The sequence below is a fragment of the Phoxinus phoxinus genome, assembly GCF_949152265.1.
Source record: "Phoxinus phoxinus genome assembly, chromosome: 14".
NCBI classification, from domain to species: domain Eukaryota; kingdom Metazoa; phylum Chordata; class Actinopteri; order Cypriniformes; family Leuciscidae; genus Phoxinus; species Phoxinus phoxinus.
In genome coordinates, this window is record NC_136889.1 from 24,467,650 (window position 1) to 24,490,928 (window position 23,279).

A 23,279-nucleotide genomic window follows, 5' to 3' on the forward strand; every position below is an offset into this window, starting at 1 on the left:
GTTTGAGGTCAGGAAAACTTTTTTGGGGGGGAAATATATTAATTATTTTATTCAGTAAGCAAAAACAAATTAAATTGGTCAAAGTGACAGTAAAGATATTTATAATGTTACAAAACATTTATATTTCAAATAAATAGTGTTCTTTTTTACTTTCTATTCAAGGAATCCTGTTTTTTTATATCACAGTTTGCACAAACATGTTAAGCAGCACAACTGCTTTCAACATTGATAATAATAATAAATATTTCTTGAGCACCAAATCAGCATATTATAATGGTTTCTGAAGGATAATGTGACACTGCAGACTGGAGTAATGATGCTGACAATTCAGCTTTGCGATCACAGGAATAAATTACATTCTAAAACATATTCAAATAGAAAACAGTTATTTTAAATTGTAATAATATTTCAAAATATTATAGTTTTTACTGTATTTTTGATCAAATAAATGCCGCCTCAGTGGGCATAAGAGTCTATAAATATTATCATCAAAAAATATTACCGACCCCAAGCCAAGTCGGCAAGTGAGACGCCACATTAAGTCACAAATAAACGATTAATTAAGTACAAATACAAGGAAGTTATAGGTCTGAGCATCTGTATGTCACACCTCAATAAGATGATTTAAACTCCAAACACACTGATGTGCTGTCTGCATCTTCAAAAACATTTCCTTTCTAGCTATACTATACAGTCACACACATAAACGTCACAGTCCGTTTAGCAGAACAGTTCATTAAAGAGCGTTCATTCATTTCCATCCTATAAGAGCTGGAGTGATCTGACCTGTCTGCCTCTATGTAAACAATAACCTTTTCTAAATCTACAGCAATCAAACATAATAAATGGTATCGTTTTAAACATTCGAGTATTAAGATCCTTCAACAACTAAGGCGAGCTGTGACGTGATTTCATTCTAGCAATGTAGGAACGTTGACAGAATTGCAAGTTCCTACATGAGACCGTAAACATTAGCCTGTGATAACTCATCAGCAGTCACTCTTTTAGACTGGCCGGCCGGCGCTTTAAAGAGAGACAGAAAGGAGGAAACTGTTTTGACAGATGAACGGTCCTTTGAAGCCCAAGCGGCCCAAGGACCAAACTACACACACACGCTCTTGAATCAATTTTCTGCACTGCATTGTGGTGTTAAAACACATCCTAGTAGCTGCTCAAAACCATGATAACCGAGCATTGAGTAACACAAAACCCAGTCATGGTCTAGAAATGCTCAAAACAGACATATAAAACAACTTATGAAAACTGAGCGCAGAGACGTTTCTTTAGACGCCTCCAGGGCTTCCTTTATTTTTACACTTTGAGTACGTGGAGGCGAAATTGCACAAACCAAGCGGCTTAAAATAACAAATCAGCTTTTGGATATTTAAGGCGTTGAATAACATAACGTGTTAAAAATAACAAGAACTAAAGTTTAATGCTATGGAAAACAAAACAGATTATTTCTGAATGGCTTCAGGAGCAGAATTTAGTGAGACTGGAACAGACTTGTAAAGTGCTTAATGCTGAATTTAGTGAACAATCGTTCAAATGAATGACTGGAGGCAGCGGAGTTCACCTCGTCTGTACAGACGAAACATGATTTGGAACGCTCTCGTCTCTCTCCCTGAATCATGCCCCAGCTATGTGCACAACTAATCCTCCTAAAACTCAAAATTATGTTACATTTGTCCAGGGCAGAGATGTCAAAAAACAATCAAAATCCAAAATGTTTTTAATTAAGAACCAACAATGCTTGTAATCAATGCTTTGTAATCTAAAATTAGCAGAGGGCATTTTCCAAAACTAGGGGCATGTCTAAATACAGTTCAAAAACCTGATTTTGTTATTTTCTAGGAATGCATTAGTTGTGTTTTTTTGTTTAAAATGTGCAGTAAGCGATTTCTGAGAAACACTGTTGTGGATCAGATTGAGCACCACAACACGCTTGTAGGTTGTGGGAATTCGAGGTTGCGTTGTTTCTGCTCCATACGCGAGTAAGATTGGTTTTCACAGAACCGAGATATGCTGTTGTTGTAATGTTTTCTCTAATAACAGGACAGTTTTGAGTGTCATTGTTTTTCTGGAGCTGGTGTGCTTCTGGCGACTAATAACAAACTCTCGCTTGTGTATGTACTGTATGTTCGATCGTCATTTTCGCGAAGCTATGATAAAGAGACATCCACTCTTGAATTGCGTGTTTGTGCATTTTGGGGGTGGAGCAATGAAGGGAGAGGTGTGTTTGGGTTGATTTCAAATATCAACAGTGTTTCTAAGAAATTGCTTACTGCCCCTTTAAATACTAGTTGATTAGCTATTAGTTAAAAATTATATTTAATCAAAAACAGTTATTTCTAGGCATAATAATTCCATTCATGCTCTTATTATTTTTACCATATTTGTAGGGTTTAACATCTACTCTTATATCTAAAATGTCTATTCTCAACAACTATACTTTCTACACAATAATTTGCAGGTCGTGAGTAAATCATTAGAGTAATTTGCTCTGGAAAAAAAAAAAATGCAATTCCCAACCTTAAATGTTAGTTGCTCTGGAACTTAGCCACTGAAGTCAACTATTTTCAAAACCCTGTTCAACAAAAATACCATCATACCAGTAAGATGGTTGGACAGTACCAAAGTGGTACCAAACTGGTGCTCTGTCAAGACAAACTAACAACTGACACACTTGCTTATGAAGCTTGATTTGAATGTTTTGAATGATTCACTTAATACGCTCTCAGCTTTCTGTTAATACGTAACATGATTGATAGACAGAAGGTGCATCGGTTAACACCAAAGAATCTGACTGCGAGTCTAGGGCTGTCATAGAAACAAATGTGATATCATTAAATATAATTAAAGGCATAGGTTACCCATCAATGAAAATTCTGTCATCATTTACTGACCCTCAAGTCGTTCCAAACCCATAAGACTTTTGTTCATCTTTGGAACACAAATTAAGACATTTTTAATGAAATCTGAGAGATTTCTGTCCCTTCATTGAAAGTCTATTCACCCAAAACTCTGACGCTCCAAAACATTAATAAAGAGCTGTAAAATAAATCCATATGAATCGAGTGGTTTAATCCAAGTCTTCTGAAGAGACATGATTGCTTTGCATGATTGTATTAATGCAAATGTACTCAATCCATATGGATTTATTTTGTAATCACTTTATGAATGTTTGAACAGAAAAATATATTAATTTGTGTTTCGAAGACAAATTAAAGCCTTATTGGTTTGGAACAACATAAGAGAAGGGGTTACGGCGACACTGCATAAGAGTGAGCAATTAATGACAGAATTTTCATTTTTGGGTGAACTGTCCCTTTAATAAATAAGTGTCAGTTAGAAGAATTTCCTGCCATTCTACGCACAATTGAAACACCTGCCAAGTTGGGATCTCAGTAAACTCACCCTCCTTCACTCTCTGCATCTTCCGAGCTTTGTCCTTCAGGTGTATCTGGGACACCTGCTCTTTTTCTCCTGGTGGGAGTTCGATGAAGTGGACTTGCCTTGCGAGCACCAATTTCTTCCCTGCTTCGGCCCCTAAGCTGATCTCTGACGTTGTCCTGCAGGTGCGGAAGAGCCTCCTTCAGGGCTTTTACCTCCTCTTTGAGCTCAGACACACAATGGATCAGAGCACCCAGCCGATCCAGCACTTCGGCCTGGCCCGTCTGCAGACCCAGGCTTCCTCCCGTGTGATCTGCATTGCTGCTCAGGTGTACGGCTCTGCCACCACCTGCTCCAACTTTCCGGAAGTAGGCGATCACCAAGCTGATCCCAGCAGCCCCTGCCAGAACTCCCAAAGCCAGAGCCCTGCTGTCTGCTTGAGCCATCTAAACTGCAGAGACAAGAAAGAAAGAAAAAACCCACTGATTAAACACTTCACATCCAATGCACATAAGTATTCTGCTAATATTTATGCAAACAAACAAACATGATCCTAAGGGACAGCTAATTACACAAGAAGATTATGTCATGACTTGTTGAAAAAATCATCAAAACTTTAGGTTAAAAATAATAGGAATCACTAAAGGAAAGATTGTATCTTATTTCAACATTTTATTTCACTTAAAACAAATTGCAGTTCAATTAAATAGCCCTGCACTATGTCAAATACATTTTTAATATTGTAAAGATAACTGTATTTGTTTATTTATTTACACTGTATTTGAATAGTTTTTTTCGAGTGAATAAATATATGTACAGGGTGAATAAAGAATTAAAAATAATTAACTACTAATACGGTGAGATAAAAAAAATAAAAATAAAAAAATAAGTCTCTTGTCTCTTATGCCCACCAAGGCTGCATTTATTTGATTAAAATGAAAAAAAAAAAAAACGGTAATATTGTGGAATATTATTACAATTTAAAATAACTTTTTTTCTATTTAAATATATTTTAAAATGTAGGGCTAATTTATTCCTGTGATGGCCATGCTGCATTTTTAACATTATTACTCCAGTCTTCAGTGTCACATGATCCTTTAGAAATCATTCTAATATGCTGATTTGATGCTCAAATATTAAATTATTATTATCAATGGTGAAAACAGTTGCAAGTTTTTTTTTCAGGGTTCTCGATGAATAAAAAATGCATCATGTATTTGAAATAGAATCTTGTGTAACATTGATTATACGTCTTTGTCACTTTTGATCAATTTAATGTGTCCATGCTTAAAAGTATTCATTTCTTTTATTTTAAGAAATAACATTTCTTTACTCCAAAAAAAGTATTCTTACTGACCCCAAACTTATATTTCAGATAGCTACATGGCATGCTAGTATTGTTTCATTTCATCAAAGAATCCTGAAAAAAAAATTTTACACAACTGTCCTCAACATTGACAACATTATACCTAAGCTATAGCCTATATATCAAAAGATGTGAAATACATCAAAATGAACAAGTTGAACTTGAAAAACCCTCATAAAGCTGTCAGTCAATGAGAAGTGTCAGAACTCTTAATCAAGTTATGTGTTGTTTAATAACGTTTACGTTAAGTGATTGGGCTTTGCCCAGAGCATAACTTACGTTTAGTAAACCTTTCAACATACATTTTCCCAGGCAAGTGGCACATTATTTTCAAGTGAGAGCAAAAAAAAGAGGAGCAATAAAAGCAGCAGTAATAATGAAAGCACATAATTATTCATATACAGGCTCTCAATTCACATTAAAGAAAAGTTTCAAAGTTCAGGGGGGGAAAGGAGAGGGAGAGGGAGAGAGAGAGAGAGAAAGAGAAAGAGAAACATTTTAAATAGCAGCAGTGGTGGTGGTCATATTAATCAGCTGTCAAGGTCTTTACGGGCAGTATGCGTGCTGTCTAATATATATAAATATATACACACACATGTAGCGGAGAAAAAAAAACGTATACCATCCTCAGAACAGAGTAAGCCCCATTAGCAAAAGCATAACACAGCAATATTCTAATAAAAACCGCAGATTTTACCTGTTTAAAATCCCCTGAGCGCAGCGGTTCGTCTGCAAAAACAGTCCGTACTGCTCCAGTGCTCGATGTTGAAGGTTCCGCCCAGATACTGCAAGCATTTAGGTTAAGTCGAACCTAAATGTTAAAAAATCCTTTGCAATAACAACGAAAGATGGTAGCATGGTATTATATCGTGTTATTTATTTTTTAAATTACACTCTCAAAAAGCAGTTGTGATGCAATATTAAGTAGTATTTACATGGGAACTTGAAACATGTAACATGGTCTTGTTTGTTCTTAGTTAGCAACGACTGTAGCCTACATCTTTGTACTTTAAACTATATTGAACTTCATATAAAGAGGCACCATCACCATAAATGTTAATGACCTACCAAAAACAGATAAAGCAAAGAATCAAAGTTCATTAAAATCACTCATTAACAGAGTCATACTTTTTTTTTTTTACTTTTTAAAGTTAGCTTACAACTAAGCTAAAAAAACCAAGCTGTTCTTGTCTTGCATTTAAATAATCTGTACAACTATATGCGCACAAATAATCTCTTGAGCACAATCCTGTATATTCCAAAAAAATAAGACAGAGAAAACCCTGACTCACCGTCAAAGCAATGTTAGAAGTTGACTAAAGTTAGGAAAACTCACAGTAATGGAGCAGGTCTGTGGCCTTCACTGCTGTGGAGTTCAGTGCTATGGTGTGTTTCTCTCTAAACACATGTATCTGATCAACCTTGAACTGTGGTTCAGATGTTTCAGCTGCTCTGATTGGCTTTCCGCATCTTCGCTCAGACATGTAATGACAGTGCACTCAATTACAGTAGGCCTATATATTACACTGTATAGCCTATGTTGAAAATGCTTTTGAAATAAGTATCCTGTGCCCACCAAAGCTGCATTTAGTTGACTAAAGTTACAGTGAAAATAGAAATATTATTCCAGCTGAAATAACTGCAGAGAATGGTTCATGGTTAAAGACAATGTGTGTGTGTGTGTGTGTGTTTACGAATTATTGATAGACTTAAATGGGGAAAGATGCTTTTGGGTTCAGATGGTGTAGTTACAGCATCTACCAGAAGGGGTCCAATAGGGTCATGTTAACTGATCAAACTTTGACCCACTGGTCAGACCTTGCAATATTTTAATATTTTCACACTCTTGAACTGTCCAGATTTGTTATATCTGTGCCCACTGTAGTCCAAACTTGTGTTCAGAGGTGCTCTTCCTCATAGATTTGTTGTTAGCCTATATCAGCTGGTGTGAGCTACTTTCCCAAAAGCACAGCTACCATTTGGCTAAAGACGCGTATGACTGTTGTGGCAATGGCTTGTTGAGGCCTAAATGGTACATCGGAGCTCAGGTCGCTGCTATGTTTCTTCTTCCTTCGTTTCGGTTCTTAATTGCTGGCGGAAGAACAAAAGACTATATCACACTGGTGTTGACCTTGGAAATGTAATATCACTGCCCTGCTCAGAGTAGAATTCCTGCGCTACGGTACCTTTAACTTTTTAAATACTGCATTAGTTAATTTTACATATTTTGAATGCCTTGTACTTAGTGTAACTGCTCCTCATGTTGCTGCTAATGCTACGATCTATAGACCTCTAAAACCAAATGCAGAGTTTCTGTCAGAGTTTGCTGATTTGCTGACAATGTTATGTGTTAAACTTAAAGGCTTACTGAAGTGCCTAGGAACGCGCATGATGCGTTGACGTCATTTCCACTGAAACAGGAAGCTAAGGTGGGACATATTGAATGGCTCCTCCCCCTTTTCAAATAGCCAATAGGGTTTAGTTTACCTCACAGGCTGCAAGTCGTACTTGACAGCACCATGGAAGCGAATCTGAGCGCTGATGATACGTTGGATTCAATCAATACTAGAGGTGTGAATAAATTCTAGCCATTTCATTCTTAACCAACGTACAGTTGGAAAACGGAATAAAACTCCAGCGTTTGAGCAACCGAACACACATCTCCAACCCATATTGCTCCATGATGTGTCAACGGTCGCCTTGGCCAGGTGGTATTTATAGCATAGGGGGCGGGACGCTTTAGATTCTAGAGAGCATTTGATTGGACAGAAGATGTGATGAGAAGCTGAAGTCCGCGGTGATGTAATATAAAAATCCGTGATCCATTTTAGAGGAAGTGAGAGACTGTGAGTTTTTAATACTTATATCTCCTAAATGCGAATTCTGTCATTGTTTTGTAACACACAAGCTTATTCATAACCTTAAGGCTAACATATTCATACTAAAAGCTAAAAACGTGAGAATATAAAGGACTGAGCTGCCCCCGTATCTCACAGGAAGGATACAGGTTGGCCAGTAAGACAGCTGAGAGAGGCACAGAGACAGATAACAGGAAGGGTTGGTAGCCAGAAATCTGGAGCTGTGGAAATGAGTGGTCAGAGAAAGAACCAGCTTGAGGAAAAGCTACACTCTTGGATTTTTCAGCAGCAGTCTTTTGTTTCCATGCTTTGCAGTCAGTTATTATGTGACCTGGATCCAAGCAATAAAAACAGACACGTTTGCGGTCTGAGTGTTTCAGCACAGGCTTCTCTTTCTCTGTTTTCTCAGAGGAATGAACAGGTGACATCATTCTCTCTGTCTGGTCATTCATAAAATGCCGGCGTCTAAACTGTCGTGTAAAATAAAATATTGACCTGTGTGTAAATGCAAACTCATCAGCTACCACTGCGGCTTCAGAGAGTGAACTTGTTTTTTGATCATTCAGATTTCAGGGGGCCTTTAAGATAATTCTGATTCTGGGTGATTTTAACATGTTGATCAGAAAGCCTGTGCTATGGCGAAGGACTTTTAATCTCTGTTGGACTGTTTTGACCTTACTAAATTTGTGAATGTTACTACACTTTGCAAAGGTCATATGCTAGACTTTTGCATATGTATTATTTTTAATTATTTTAAGTTGTGGTGACAGGTCTTCTGAATTCTTTTTTTAAGAGTGCCGATGGAATAAAACCTTATCACTGAAAAACGCCTCTCTTCGATGACATCTGGTCTCCCAGAACGGTTGAATATGAAACGAATCATTGCACATTTAAAAGTTATTTCATGACGTAGAGGCTCTTTCCAAGTTCTGTTGAACTAGTTGAACTCTTTCTTGATCAGACTTGCTTCAGGTGAAAGGGACCCTTTGCATTTTCATTCAGAGATTGTTTTAAAGTTTTGTATGAAATACATAAATATTTAATAATCATTTAATAATCATTTAATAATTAAACTGGAGTCATATTATATAATATATACATAACAGAATGTCAATTCGTTTAATTTAATATTTATATGAATAATACATCATTATTATTATTGTTACCCATAAAATGATAACATTAATTTGAATCTTGTTTTTGGTTTTCTTTATTCCTCTTGTGCAGAACTCACAATATACACATTACGTTTTTTTTGTTGCAATTTAGTTGTAGTTAGAAGTATTGTGTATATGCGCGGTCAAACTGTAAACACAAACAATTCACAATTAGTAATTTTCACTTCTCCCAATAAATTTCTACAAACATAACATCTGCTTAGATGATAAACATTAAACTAAAGTATATACTTATAAATCAAAGATATCCGGTACAGCAAATATCACATGTGATATATTAGCATGAAACTATCACATATGTGTGATACTGTCTATACAGATTTCTATAAACAATCACTGTATTACAACACGTATAAACTCTATTTAACAAATAAATACAACATATATTGCATGAATATTTCAATAAGCAATTTAAACTATAAATATCAAACCAAATATAATAAACAAACTAATATAGCATTAGGCGTTTAGGCGCTAATCGTAAATAGCGATCTTCATAGTTTTATCAATACACTTATAACAACAAAATGTTACTCACCACGCTGGGAATATATAGTTTAGACTATTAAGGTTATATCTGAATTGTTATAGAATATTAGAAAATCGGCATGAGCATCAACATGGCTTTCTTACAGTTCGGTTCAGTTCAGTTCCTTTTTTTTTCTACCTAGGCGATCACATGTGCACACAGAACAACGTCCTTAAAGGGGCAGCACCCTACATCCCGGCCCCAATGACCCAAACAGGTCATTCAAACAAAGTAAGGGTGATGTGTCAAACTAATTCAATTGAGAATACTGGCTTCCAGGAGGCAGATCTTGTCTGCAGGACGGATGAAGACACCTGCCTGTGTTTTCACTTCCACAGTACGCACAAGTCCGTCTGCACCTGGATAGACTTGAGTAAGCAGACCAAGAGGCCAGTGATTGCGTGGTGTGTTCTCATGCAGAATAAGCACAAGATCTCCAACTTGAAGATTTTTCTTTGGTTGCAGCCATTTTTGGCGTTGTTGCAGTGCAGGCAAGTATTCCTTGAGCCATCTGCACCAGAAGACATCTGCCAGATATTGCACCTGGCGCCATCTGCGTCGGTAAAGGTCTTGTTTTACAAAGGCTCCCGGAGGTAGAGTTGGACCTGAACGAAGCAACAACAGATGATTTGGTGTGAGTGGTAGAGGATCTGATGGGTCGTCTGATAGTTTAGTGATTGGTCTACCATTGACAATAGACTCAACGCAGCAAAACAGTGTTGCCAAACCTTCGTCATCTGGTGCCTGCTGTGACAGGACAGTGTTTAGAATGGAACGAACGGTGCGAATTTGCCTCTCCCAAACACCACCCATGTGGGAGGCGGCAGGTGGATTGAAGATCCACTTTACATTGTGCTGTAGCAAGTAATCTGAAATCCTTTGTTGATTCCACTCACTGATGGCTTTCCGCAACTCTCGTAATCCACCGACGAAATTAGTCCCGTTATCTGATCGTATTTCCGTGGGTGGGCCTCTCCTAGAGATAAATCGCTGTAAGGCGTTGATAAACGAGTCAGTATCGAGGGTGTGCGCAACTTCCAAGTGGATTGCTCTCGTAGTGAGACATGTAAACAAACATCCGTACCTCTTGAGCTCACTGCGTGCCTTCTTAACCAAGAATGGCCCGAAGTAGTCTGTGCCCACACGAGTGAATGGAGGCTCACCTGGTGTCACTCTAGAATCAGGTAAGTCCGCCATTTGCTGAGTTTGCGGCTTAGCTCTTAACTTGCGACACTGTAGACATGACTTGAGAGTTCGGTTAATGACAGTACGTCCCTTTAGAATCCAGAAACGTTGACGAATTTCTGCAAGTACTCGCTCTGGACCTGCATGACCCAGGCGAAGATGATAGTGACTGATAATCAGATGGGTGACGTGATGATTGTTAGGTAGGATCACTTGATGTTTTGCCTCAAAGGGAATTGGGGCATTTGTTAATCTGCCTCCCACACGAAGGAGTTGGTTGTTTTCATCCTCAAAGGGTTTAAGCTTGAGAAGAGAACTGGGTTTTGCTTGAGAAGATCCGAAAGATGCAGTTTGTATGTAATTGAGAATGGCTGATTCTGCTTGTTGGAGCTCACTTACAGTAAGAGGGTCGGATAGATGCACACTTGTTTTCTTGCGTAACAAAGCCTTGACACGCAACAGGATAGCAGTAGCCCTTTTCAATCGATGCCAACTGGAGTATCGTTCCAGTAGTCTGTCCACTGCATTTTTCATCACTTGGTTTGGTTTTATGCTAGCTGCATAGACCTCTTTGGCTCTTTTGACTTCTGCTTCCTCTGGCAAATCATTTATGATGGGTTGAGCAGGCCAATGTTCCTCCTCAAGTTGAAGAAAGTGCGGACCAGATACCCATCGTTCACTCGACAAAATCTCTCCCATAGTCATTCCTCGAGAGACATCATCCGCAGGGTTAGAAGCAGAGTCAATGTGTCTCCACTGGCATGGTTCTGAACGCTCATGTATTTTTGAAATACGGTTGGCGACAAATGTCTGGAAACGACAATGCTTATTGTTGATGTACTGAAGTACGATGGTACTATCTGACCAAAAGAAAGTCTTTTCGATTGGAATCTCCAAGTGGCGCTTGATATGCTGGTCCAGCTCCGTAGCAACTACAGCTGCAAGTAGCTCCAGACGCGGTATGCTAATTGGCTTGATCGGTGCAAGTCTGGCTTTTGACATCACCAGCCTGCAAGTGTCGCCAATCCTGATGTATGAAACAGCGCCGTAAGCCAGTTCCGAAGCATCGGAAAAGTGATGGAGCTGGGTCGCTAACAAGCAACTAGTGGAAGTTGGTCTGAGACATCTCGGAATTTTTAGCGCAGACAACAGAGGTAAGTCGTTTAACCATCTGCGCCACTGTGCTGCTATGTCCACCGGAACCTCCTCATCCCAGTCGACTTTCATGCGGCACAACTCTTGAAAGATTGCTTTTGCCTTGAGCACAAATGGACTTGCAAATCCTAAAGGATCATAGATGGAACTGGTAGTGCTCAATACTCCTCTCTTTGTTGCAGGTTTGTCCACTGCTTTGACATCGAATGTGAAGCAATCTCTTTCAACATCCCAAAGGACACCCAGTGTTCGTTCAAATGGCAAATCCTCCTGGTCAAGGTTGACCTCATGTAATGACTTTGCCCAATCGTCAGCTGGTATTGATTTCATCACTTCCTTAGAATTGCTTAACCATTTGGTTAATCTAAAGCCTCCACAGTTGAGTAGCTCACGGAGTTCGGAAGCAAGTTTAATGGCTACCTCCACTGTTGGTACCGACTTAAGGCAGTCGTCGACGTAGAAATTTCTTTTCAAGGTTTCCACGGTGTCATTAGAGAAGCTTCCACGGTTGTCTTCAGCCACTCGTTGCAAGGCAAAATTGGCAGCACTAGGACTCCAGACACCTCCAAAAAGGTGAACCATCATACGGTAATGCTTAGGTGGTTTGTCCGGGTCGTTGTCCTCCCACCACAGGAAGCGAAGCACATCTCTTTCATCAGATGGCACTCGGACTTGATAAAACATGCTCTCGATGTCTGCATTCAGAGCAATGGGTTCTTGCCTAAACTTGAGAAGAACTCCTAGTAGCTTATTGGTAAGGTCTGGGCCTTGGTAAATATGATCATTCAACGAAGTACCTTGGTACCGTGCCGCACAATCGTAGACAATACGAACCTTCTCCAGCTTGCGTGGATGTATCACCGGATGATGTGGCAGGTACCACACACAACCATCGTCTCTGTTAATGTCAATGACCTCTTCTGCATATCCTTTCAGCAAAGAGTCTCTGATACCTTCTGTATACTTGTGATGCAAAATCGGATCCTTCTTTAGCCTCTTTCCTAGAAGGTCTAATCGATGTTTGGCCATTCCGTAGTTATTGGGCAGTCGTGGTGGATGTTCTTTGAAAGGGATTGGTAGTGTATAATGACCTTTCTCTTTGACTGCTTGCTTGTTCCATAGATCCACAACTTGCTCATCGACTACTGATAGTGAGTCATTGTTCACATGCACTGGATCATCCAGTTTCCAAAATCTTTCAACAGCTTGTTGTAGAGAGTGGTCAGCTTGAATGAAATGGGCAGAAATAGATGTTGAACCATCTGCTACTGGCCCATGAAGTGTCCACCCCAGTCCAGTTAGAATCGCATAAGGTTCGCCTGACTCACCGCAGCGTGTCTCACGAGGAGCAAGTATGTCTGGTTGGTCTAGCCCTATCAGCAGGTGAACCTCATCAGCTAGATCAACGTCAGGTAAACTGATTTCATCCGCAATTTCCTTCAAGTGCGGCCACTGGAACACCTCATGCTGTGTGACAAAGTTGTCTAGACTTATGTTCAGGTGATCCCGACAGAGCACTCCTTTCATCAGGTAAGAGTTCCTTTGTTGAGCATCTTCAACTCGTAGGTCCACTGCTAAGGTGACTACGTTGAGATTTTTGGTCTCCATGGTGTTTAGTTTAATGTTCATTTTGCGTGACTCCAATTTAAGAGCGTGAACTAACTTCTTAGAAGCAAAGGTCCCATTAGAACCACTGTCAAGCAAAGCAAAGACATTCATAGAGAATCGATTGTGTTTGTCTGAAACCACTACTGGCAAGATGGGAAGTGCAATCTTCTTTCGACTTGCTTCAATGCACTTTCTAGTGGCATGTGCTTGAATGGCTTGAGGTGGGTCAGCAGCTGGCTCACCTCCAGTAGCTTGATTAGTAGATTGGCTTTTGTCGTCGTTGTTAGAAGCTACGATGGCAGAGTGCAGCCAACTGTTGTGTTTTTTCCCACATCCAGGCACCTTGCATACCCAGTTGCGAGTACAGACAGCGCTGCGATGACCTTTCATGAAACAGTTCAGACAGAGTTGCTTTTGTTGAACAAAGGCCAAACGCTCTTGAACGGACAGAGCTCTAAAGGCTTGACACTGGTTCAGAAAGTGTCCATCAGTGCACTTTGGACACTTAAATCTTGATGTCTTTGGTGTGGTGTATTCATTGGTAACTGACACTGTTGCAAATGTCTGCTTTTTCTTATTGAAAGTTGAATTAGTACTTGGTTTAGAACTTGCTGGAGAATTTCGACTGGCAGAGCTAAGGAGATTCCCAAAGATAGGATCTGCTCTCTTAGCAGCTTCTGATTGAACAAGACTGACTATGTCATCTAACTTTGGCAAGCGACCAGACTTGATGATCTCATAGTTTATTGTGAGCCACCTTTTCTTTATGTCTTCAGGTAGCTTTTCCACAATCTGTAGCAAAGTGCGTCCACCATTCAGCTCTTCCTCACACTTCATTGCCTTTAAAGTGTCTCGGCAGCTGCACAGAATGTCCGCGAAGCTTTGCAACTGCTTGTTGTCTTTAATGTCTTTGTGATTAAGCACCTTGTCAACCCATGCTTGTGATATTGCATATGGATTGCCAAAACGTCTCTTCAGAATAGCCATGGCTTCAGCATAGCCCAGGCTAGAGTTGGGGTTGTACAAGCAATGTGAGATAGCCTCTCTAGCTTGGCCGACAGTGTACTGGTGGAGTCGAGTGAGTTTCTCTTGATCTGGCACTGTCTCTTTATCAATCACAGAGGAGAACAATCTCATGAACTGCCAGTACTTTAAGGGTTCTCCATCGAACTTGATGATGTCAACTGGTGGTAGATGCATGGAATCGATGTGTGACTGATATTGTTGCCTTGACAGGTCTAGTAGTTGGCATAAAGAATTCTCGTTCACTGCTGAAAGTGAGGAACGAAAGTTAAGGGATGGGTTACCTGAGACAGGAGTGGAAAAGTCTTTATCTGTTGTTGTTAACTTTCGACGACTTTCCTCCATCTCAGCATCTTTGAGTTTCAGTAAGCTTTTCAGTCCATCCATTTCAAATTCTGCATGCTGAAGTTGCAATTTAAACTCTGTACGCAAGCGTTCTTCCTGTCGGGCAATGAGCTTGGAAAACTCTTCCTTTTCTTTCTGTCTTAGACTTTGCAGCCCTTGAAGCTGGGTAGACAGCTGGTCTACAGAAGACATTGGAGATTTAACGGCTTCATCAAACATTGACTCTTCCTCTTGGAAATTAGGTGCATCTGAAGATTCTATGTTTGGATCCTCCATTGATGGCTTAAAGTCCTCAAACCAGCTCAAGACTGTGTGCTGAAAGTCTTGAACATCACGCAGGACCGATGTTAAATAGCCCTTAGAAGCATCAAGATCATCATCATCTTCTAATGTTTTATGGTACATGTCATGAATCTCATTAAACCGCATAACAGCCTCATCCAAAGCAGAAACTTTCATCTCCACTTCTTTGGACTGGTTACAGTTCATAGAAGTTGTAATCTGTGTCATCAAGCGTGTCACTGCAGCCTTTGCACTTCCACGTTGACGCTTGAGACATTTTTGTTGTTGATCAGGAGTCACACTTGTTTCTGAATCTTGGTCCATGTTGTCATTTATCTTCTTAACTCCTCGTGTTTGACTTTAATGTTACCCATAAAATGATAACATTAATTTGAATCTTGTTTTTGGTTTTCTTTATTCCTCTTGTGCAGAACTCACAATATACACATTACGTTTTTTTTGTTGCAATTTAGTTGTAGTTAGAAGTATTGTGTATATGCGCGGTCAAACTGTAAACACAAACAATTCACAATTAGTAATTTTCACTTCTCCCAATAAATTTCTACAAACATAACATCTGCTTAGATGATAAACATTAAACTAAAGTATATACTTATAAATCAAAGATATCCGGTACAGCAAATATCACATGTGATATATTAGCATGAAACTATCACATATGTGTGATACTGTCTATACAGATTTCTATAAACAATCACTGTATTACAACACGTATAAACTCTATTTAACAAATAAATACAACATATATTGCATGAATATTTCAATAAGCAATTTAAACTATAAATATCAAACCAAATATAATAAACAAACTAATATAGCATTAGGCGTTTAGGCGCTAATCGTAAATAGCGATCTTCATAGTTTTATCAATACACTTATAACAACAAAATGTTACTCACCACGCTGGGAATATATAGTTTAGACTATTAAGGTTATATCTGAATTGTTATAGAATATTAGAAAATCGGCATGAGCATCAACATGGCTTTCTTACAGTTCGGTTCAGTTCAGTTCCTTTTTTTTTCTACCTAGGCGATCACATGTGCACACAGAACAACGTCCTTAAAGGGGCAGCACCCTACAATTATTGTTTAAGATAATAAATAATAATATGTATTGATGCAAATAAAATAAAATCAATTTATATATAGAATTGGCATTCTATTATAAGATATGTAATAGGATTTCAGTTTAAACATGGACCCTACTTAATGTAAAGAGTTACTGTATACATAAACTGATTATTTAAATACTTCAATAGCTTTAATGGATAACCCTTAACAAAATGGAGTCATATTACATAATAATATCATGCTTAATAGAATGCCAATTCTACACTTAATTCATTTTTATCTTTTAATTAATATTTATATTTATACATAATTGTTCAAATGATATACAGTATACTGCTTATTTAAATACTTCAGTAGCTTTACTTTCTATTTTTAGGTTAAACTATTATGTACTGTCCTAACATCTGCTTATCATCAGTTCAATCTTGTCTCCATGCCTATGATCTGAAAGCACTTTCAATGGCAGCCTTTTTAAAAGCAGAACCATTGATGACCGTGTCTAAGCATGATTGATTTTAAATTGCCATTTCTCAGAAAGATGTCTTGCCCTAAACAAGAATGCTTTGTGATTTTCTTTCAGACAAGCAAGAGCATCACTTTTAAGAATTATTCACTCTTAAACAAAAATCTTTTTTTCATCATTTTTTCTCATAGTCCAAAAAAAAAAAAAAAAAAAAACATAGACATGTATATTGAATATGTGAAGCAGAGGGAAGAATTTCCACTTGATTGGATAAATCCATTGAGCCTTTTCCTCACACAAAGCAATCATATGACAGAGGGCACGCAATAAAGTGCAATAGAAGCTGTGTTCACTGCAAACTATGTATGGAAAATCTGCATTAAATTTCCTCCTTTTGTTTTTCAAAGAAAACATAAAGCTTATGGGTTTAATACATAAGAAAGCTCTGGAGATGCTGAATCAAAGAAAGAATCAGATAAAATCTTCATGGAAAAGCAAGAACTTTAAGTTCAAAGAGCTAAAACTGAAGAAGGAAAAACTCAACAGCTCATACAAGAAATGGCTAAAAAAACTAAAAGAACAGGACTTTGTGGCGAGGAACACCACTCTCATCGTTGAGGAGGAAAACCTGTTCCAGAAATATGCCAAACTGATCATCGAAACAGCCAAGAAGGCAGGGAGAAACACCTACCCGCTCCTGTCCATGAAGAGTGGGGTGTTTAGATGTCCAATTGTGAGAAGAACCACTCAAAACATAAAAGAGCTGAATGAGACCTCTGACATTCAACAGTCCAATAAAAGTCTAAGATTCACCTGGTAATACTTTACAACATCTAGTTTTTATAATGACTCTCTCTTAACTCTTCTATTGCATATGGAAGCTTGTTTCAGCCCCGGAATAAATAAAAAAAGAATCAGTAATTGCACAATTATATAATTTTTTTCCTTACAATTGTAAGTGTGTATCTCACAATTCCGATCTTATAATTCGCAACTGTGAGCTTATATCTCACAATTATGAGAAAAGTCTGTATTGCAAGATATCATTTTTTTCTCAGCACTCTATATTCTAACTTTTCTTAGAATTGCGAGATTCTGTGAAACTCAACATTGTGAGTTATAAAGTCATAATTGTGAGTTTATATCTTGCAATTCTGTCTTCATTTCTCAGAATTGCGACATCATATTCTGACTTTTCTCAGAATTGCATGATAGAACTGTGAGAACTGTGAGATAAAAAGAAGCGATATTCCTTAACTGTTCCTGAAAAGTGGCTCTTGGATGCTTATTTGCCAGTTGAAATCAATGGAGGATGCAACACACAGTCCAATTTCTTTATGTAACATGGGCTATTTATGCAAAAGCGTGCAGTCAACCATGAGCCTAGTCTGCACCGCCCCATTTAAACACAGTGTAGTGATGGTGAAGCCCACATGAAGGTGTGCGAGGTGGAGCCTGCATGCATGGCTTCGATTGCTACGTGCAGTTTCACGGACGTGCTTCTTTTCATGAAAACACTTCATTGTTCCAAACCAACCTGTATTCGCTCAACCTATAAACACGCGAACCAACCCCAAAGCAGAAGAAGGTGCTGCTCACGTGAGATTGAATGATAGGTGTCATCCACCAAAGAACTCATTCTGATCCAGATTAATCACCAATGTCACGGCATGTTATTCAAAGACACACATGCTGAAAATACTGAAGTTATATATAAAGATCAACGGCTATCTAAGCATCAGACGCCTGTGGTATGAATGGAAGACTGATAGATACAGTAGATAAAGACTCCTACATAAAGTCATCCAAGATATTTTATATAACTGGAATCTCTCATGGTGGTTTTGAAAGATGGTAGATATACAACCACAGGATAAAAACCAGGTTATGCAACTCCATATATAGATTATGTCACTATTAATATTTTATTGAGGTCATCAGGTTTGCATGTTAATTCCCCTTTAGATAGTAGCACATGTTTTAAAATGTGCTGACAATAGCTTGATATATTAGCTCATAAATATTACATAAATATTATTACAGTGGCTCAGTGGTTCTACAAATCGGAAGGTTGGTGGTTCAATCCCCGGTTCCACCAAGTTTGACCAAGTGCTGAGGTGTCCATGAGCAAGACACCTAACCCCAGCTGCTCCCGACGAGCTGGATGGCGCCTTGCATGGCTGACACCGCCGTCGGTGTATGAATGAGTGAGTGAATGGGTGAATGTAAGGCAATATGTAAAGAGCTTTGGTGGCCATTGGTAGCCTGACTACGTCAGACTTCCTACTTCCGCTAATTTCATTTCGCTCCTGTAGTTAGTCTGAGATAGCGGCCTATCTTTCAGTTTTCCACCGGCCTTCGGACGGCCGGGCCAATCAACGAACAGAGGGCGGGCTGAGAGCCGTGACGTAGACGCTAAGCGCCGAGTTTTACATTGTAGGTTAGAGAAATCGAAAACCGAAACGAGACACGGGATGAAATTCGCTGTTATGGTGAACCAGTGCCGCCGCTCCCACCACGCGCTGTGCGTAGGACACCAAGAGCTGAAGGGGCACCAAAAAAATAGCGTTCCGGGAGTCTCCCGCATATTGATAGCGGCTCACTGACGCCCGCGAATTAGTTAAAATCTCCTGAATCTAGAGCGATCGCGCCCGCGAGACAGAGACTGTGCTCCAAACCGCTTAGCGCGTGCACGGCAGAGAGGGAGGGAGAGCAAGAGACCGCGCGCGTGCCTCATGAAGCTTCTCGGGGTAGAGGGCATCATAAAGGAATTATGCTTAGGGCACCAAAATGGCTAGCAGCGGCACTGGCTGTGTTTAAAAGATCTAATCCTAAATTTGAGAGTTGGCTAAAAATATTTTCTTGTTTCACTCTGTCAAAAATAAGTTTAGAGGCCATGATTGTACCGTGGATGCGTAGATTAACTTCGCATAATCTGCCAAAGTCGTTTACAGCCTTGTTCACTCCGGTATTTCACTCGCATCATCATGTGTTTACAGCAGGGGTGTAGAATTTAGTAGGGACGCTAGGGACGTGTCCCTACCAATATCCAGTGACACTGATATATCCCTAGCAATAATTTCGATCAAACCTTAAAATATATGTCCCCGTCCCCACCAATTTCAAAATCAAACCTATGCCACTGGTTTACAGTGTAAGTTTGATCATAGATTTGAGTTCGATGCATGATGTCTGTGGTTCGATGCGGCTGTACAGGCGCATAACATACGTCCTAACTAAACTTATCTGATTGGCTTACGGGTAACCAATGATTTTAAACTTCAGACAAGCGCCCCCTAGCGAGAGAGAAAACACTTCTCTATTATGCCATTCCAGACTCTGTCTACGAAGCAAAGTGAAGTAGCATAGTCTGGTATTACCAGGCTAGGCCATTGGGTCTGTGAAAGCGCTTTATAAATGCAGTTAATTTACTTTATTATGCAGACATGTTTAAACCATCAATCTGCAAAAACGTTCTAATCAGAGATGTCATAAGTGTACTGTCATTGCAACACAATTAAATTATGATTCGCAATTGAATATAAAAATTTTAAGGGAATGTCCACTCAATTCTGTCATTCAGTCAATGCTTGAAATCTTTGTCCATGCAATGAAAGTCAGTTGGATCCTATGAAAATGGTTTGCAAATAAAGACGAAAGCCACATCCCATCAGGTTCTAAGAACAGACCGAGCTCTCTGCTGCAGAGCAGAGGACCCTTATTGACCGTTCGCAAAACCCTGCCCTCGAACGGTCCTCGTCCAATCCTAGCTCAGCAACTGTAACTAAGGATAAGAACCCCCGTCAAACATTGCGATTTCAGCAAGAGGGTGAAACGATGCACCTATGGCACCTGCAAGTCTGATACCACACCAGGTACCCCAAAAGTTTAGAGGGAGGGGTCGTTTTTTTCGCCTTTCCAAAGCCCAATACCCAAGCGGAAAGATGCCGACAATGGATTAAGCAGTGTGGGAGACCACACTCACAGCTAACTGCCTCGAAGATTAATAAACATAAGTTATATGTCTCTAAGTTAAGTAAAGCTAGCGAGCTAACTTAGCATATCAATGATCAATAAGTAGTTTAAGTAGCTAAGTACATACAATCTGTAAAACTGGACTTAAGTTATCAGTTGTGGTTCTATATAGCATTATTATCAAACGTAACAGTTAGTAAAGTTAGAACATTAGATACTTTATTATTACGTAGGAAATTCAGGCAGCCTGTAAGGTAGCTGTTAGCCTGAAAAATATATAAAATTTAAAACGTAGGCTACTTACCCGGTAGTGCAGGAACATGACTGGTCCACAAGGCTGTGCTGGTTACATTGCAAGAACAGGTCGTGAGGTTTCTCATTCTTGGACTGAGACCGGTAACGTTACACTTTTGCTTTGATTGTTGTAATATTCCCATCTTTGCTTATTTTAACATTTTGAACAGATCCCTCCACTGCATATTACAGCCCATTCTGTCGTGCCCTGGAGGATATGGCTGCTGCATTACTCCAAAACCAATCACTTATACCAATAGGTATGGAGCTCAACCCATGGCTATGTGTCTAGTTCTCAATTGTTTGACGGGCGTAGTAGCAATAACTAGGGGGCGTGGCTTTTGCGAACGGTCAATTAACAGCCGAGAAGTAGGAAAGGAACACTCGAACCCTAAAGACTCGCAATCCAGTTCGAGCTTGCTCCAACCACTCAAGCTGTCTTACGATATCTCAGGACACCAGCACTCCCAAAGTTGCCCAGTAACGAAAAGGGCTTTTAATTCCAGGTGAAAAAAAAAACAATCTTCATCAGGTTCTCAGAGATCCGACCGAGAGTACCCACAAGGGAGTGGAGGAACCTACTTTAAGACCCTGAGCAGTGGAGGAGGGTTTTACTCTACACTCAACCCTGAAGACTCGCTAACCAAGGGGAGCTAGCAGAGTGCTCCTGAAATGCTGTCTTTATTTCAGACAGAAAGAGATAGAGGGGAGAAGAGGACCCTACTTTGTGACCCCAAAACCATGGGGGAGGGTTCTACTCTATACTCAACCTGGATAACTCACTTAATTACCAAGAGGAGCCCGCCAAGCACTAGCTACAACCTATCGATAATGTTGTCCCCAGGATACGTACCGGACTTCAGACTCCAACACTCCCTCATGTCCTACAACGAGAAAGGTTTGGAAACGTACAAAGACAAAAGACCATTCTTCGTTGGGTCCTAAAGATCAGTTGAGAAAGCTCCAGTGGGGAGCAGAGGACCCTAATTAAACACCCTAACAATGAGGGGAAGTTCTACTCAACACTCAACCCAGAGAACTCGCTAGTCAAAGGGAGCTCTCTAAGCTCCATCTACAACCATTTAACATCGCTGTCCTCATTAAGAGCTTACAAGGGAGCTTCAAACTAAAAGAAACCCTGATATATGGGGGAGGCGTCTCCACCTTGAGCACTCATCTGATCTGTAAGGCTGGTACAACATTCTGGCCTGGCAAAAGTAGTGACAGCAACAAGGAGGGACGCCATTTTTGTACATCCTCGACTCGTGTATTGTACACCACTAAAACTATGTGAGCTATTAAAAGAGGGGAGCAAGGGATCCTACTTTCTTACCCATTCCAGACGGGGAGGGAGAGCACATCACTTACCAAAGGGATCCCATTATATTGTTACGAAATCCTCAGGCTATTATTCCTGATGTTGATGCCTTTCTAAGGGGTAGCCTCAACACAAGAAAGTCTCAACCCCAAGAACGAAAAGGGAGCCAGCCTTACTTAAAGCCCCCAGAATCCTGGGAGGGCAGCTCAAACCCTGCTTTGGCAGCTCACATGGGAGCGGAGGACACTACTTCAAAACCCTCAGCGATGAGGGGGGGGGGGTTCTACTCTCCACTCACTTACCAAGGGGAGCCTGCTACGTGCTAGCGACAACCACTTAATACTGCTGTCCTATAAGCAGCATCAACATGAACACTCACCTAGTCAACTGGGGCATTTTTGGTTTTATAGGAACCAGCCAAAGATTGTCATCTCTTAATCTCTGTAATAGCCTTTCCATGTTGTTTTAATGTATTTTAAAAAACTAGCAGGCAAAATGAAAACTGTTGGATGATAGATATTATTCATTCTTTCTATTCTTTCAAACAATAATATACAGTACATGGCTTTCTACATTTTTAAATCGCAGTGTACAGTCTTTATTATGGGGGGAGGGGGATTTTTACTCTATTTGAGTGTAAGGTTTCCAAGTAATTTGTACTCTACTTACTCATTTTTTTTTGGAAAAGAATGGTACGCATAAATTTGTAATTTTTTCAGTACTATTTCCATGCCTGCTCAGAACTCATCTGCACTTGCATGTTCACCCAGATATAATTGAAAAACTTAATATACAGGTCTTGATTAAAGCATTCATTGGCCTTACTCCTGAGTGCCAAAACTACGTTTGAGTATCATGATCAAATAAAATATGATCCTGAGGCTATGCATTTACCTGCTATTAAGCTGACACAAGCTGCATGTATAATGACTACATTTACAGCAGCCTTCTGTTTGTGTAACGGGTTTTTGAAAGGTACATATAATCTGATGGTCTGTTCATAAGGGCAGTTAAATGCTTATCAGAAACATCAGATTTTGAACTTCCTGCGGATATTTTTTTCAAAACAAAACAACAACAACAAAAAAATGCTGCTTAGATGTATCCAGGTCCAGGAAAATGTTTCACATTCCAAAGCTGCACGTTTTGAGATACAGTAAAATAGCTGGTAGACGTGTGCATAAACTGATTTTAGAAAAATAAAAAAGATGCT

General features: G+C 39.5%; 1 protein-coding gene across 2 annotated transcripts in view; it reads right to left on the bottom strand.

The window, feature by feature from the left end:
• Window positions 1-5,557, bottom strand: part of rmdn2 (regulator of microtubule dynamics 2) — a 79,811-nt gene extending 74,254 nt beyond the window's left edge. Inside the window, exons 1-2 of one of the 2 annotated variants that reach the window (XM_079634612.1) lie at window positions 5,457-5,557; window positions 3,418-3,844 (exon numbers count right to left, since the gene is read on the bottom strand). In XM_079634612.1, the coding sequence (XP_079490738.1) occupies window positions 3,418-3,839 (422 nt within the window). In that variant the 5' untranslated portion in view covers window positions 3,840-3,844; window positions 5,457-5,557. Of the gene's footprint in view, window positions 1-3,417; window positions 3,845-5,354; window positions 5,397-5,456 lie in introns of those variants that run through there. The other variant, XM_079634613.1, reaches the window with a different exon arrangement.
• Between the last annotated feature and the right edge of the window lie 17,722 nt (window positions 5,558-23,279).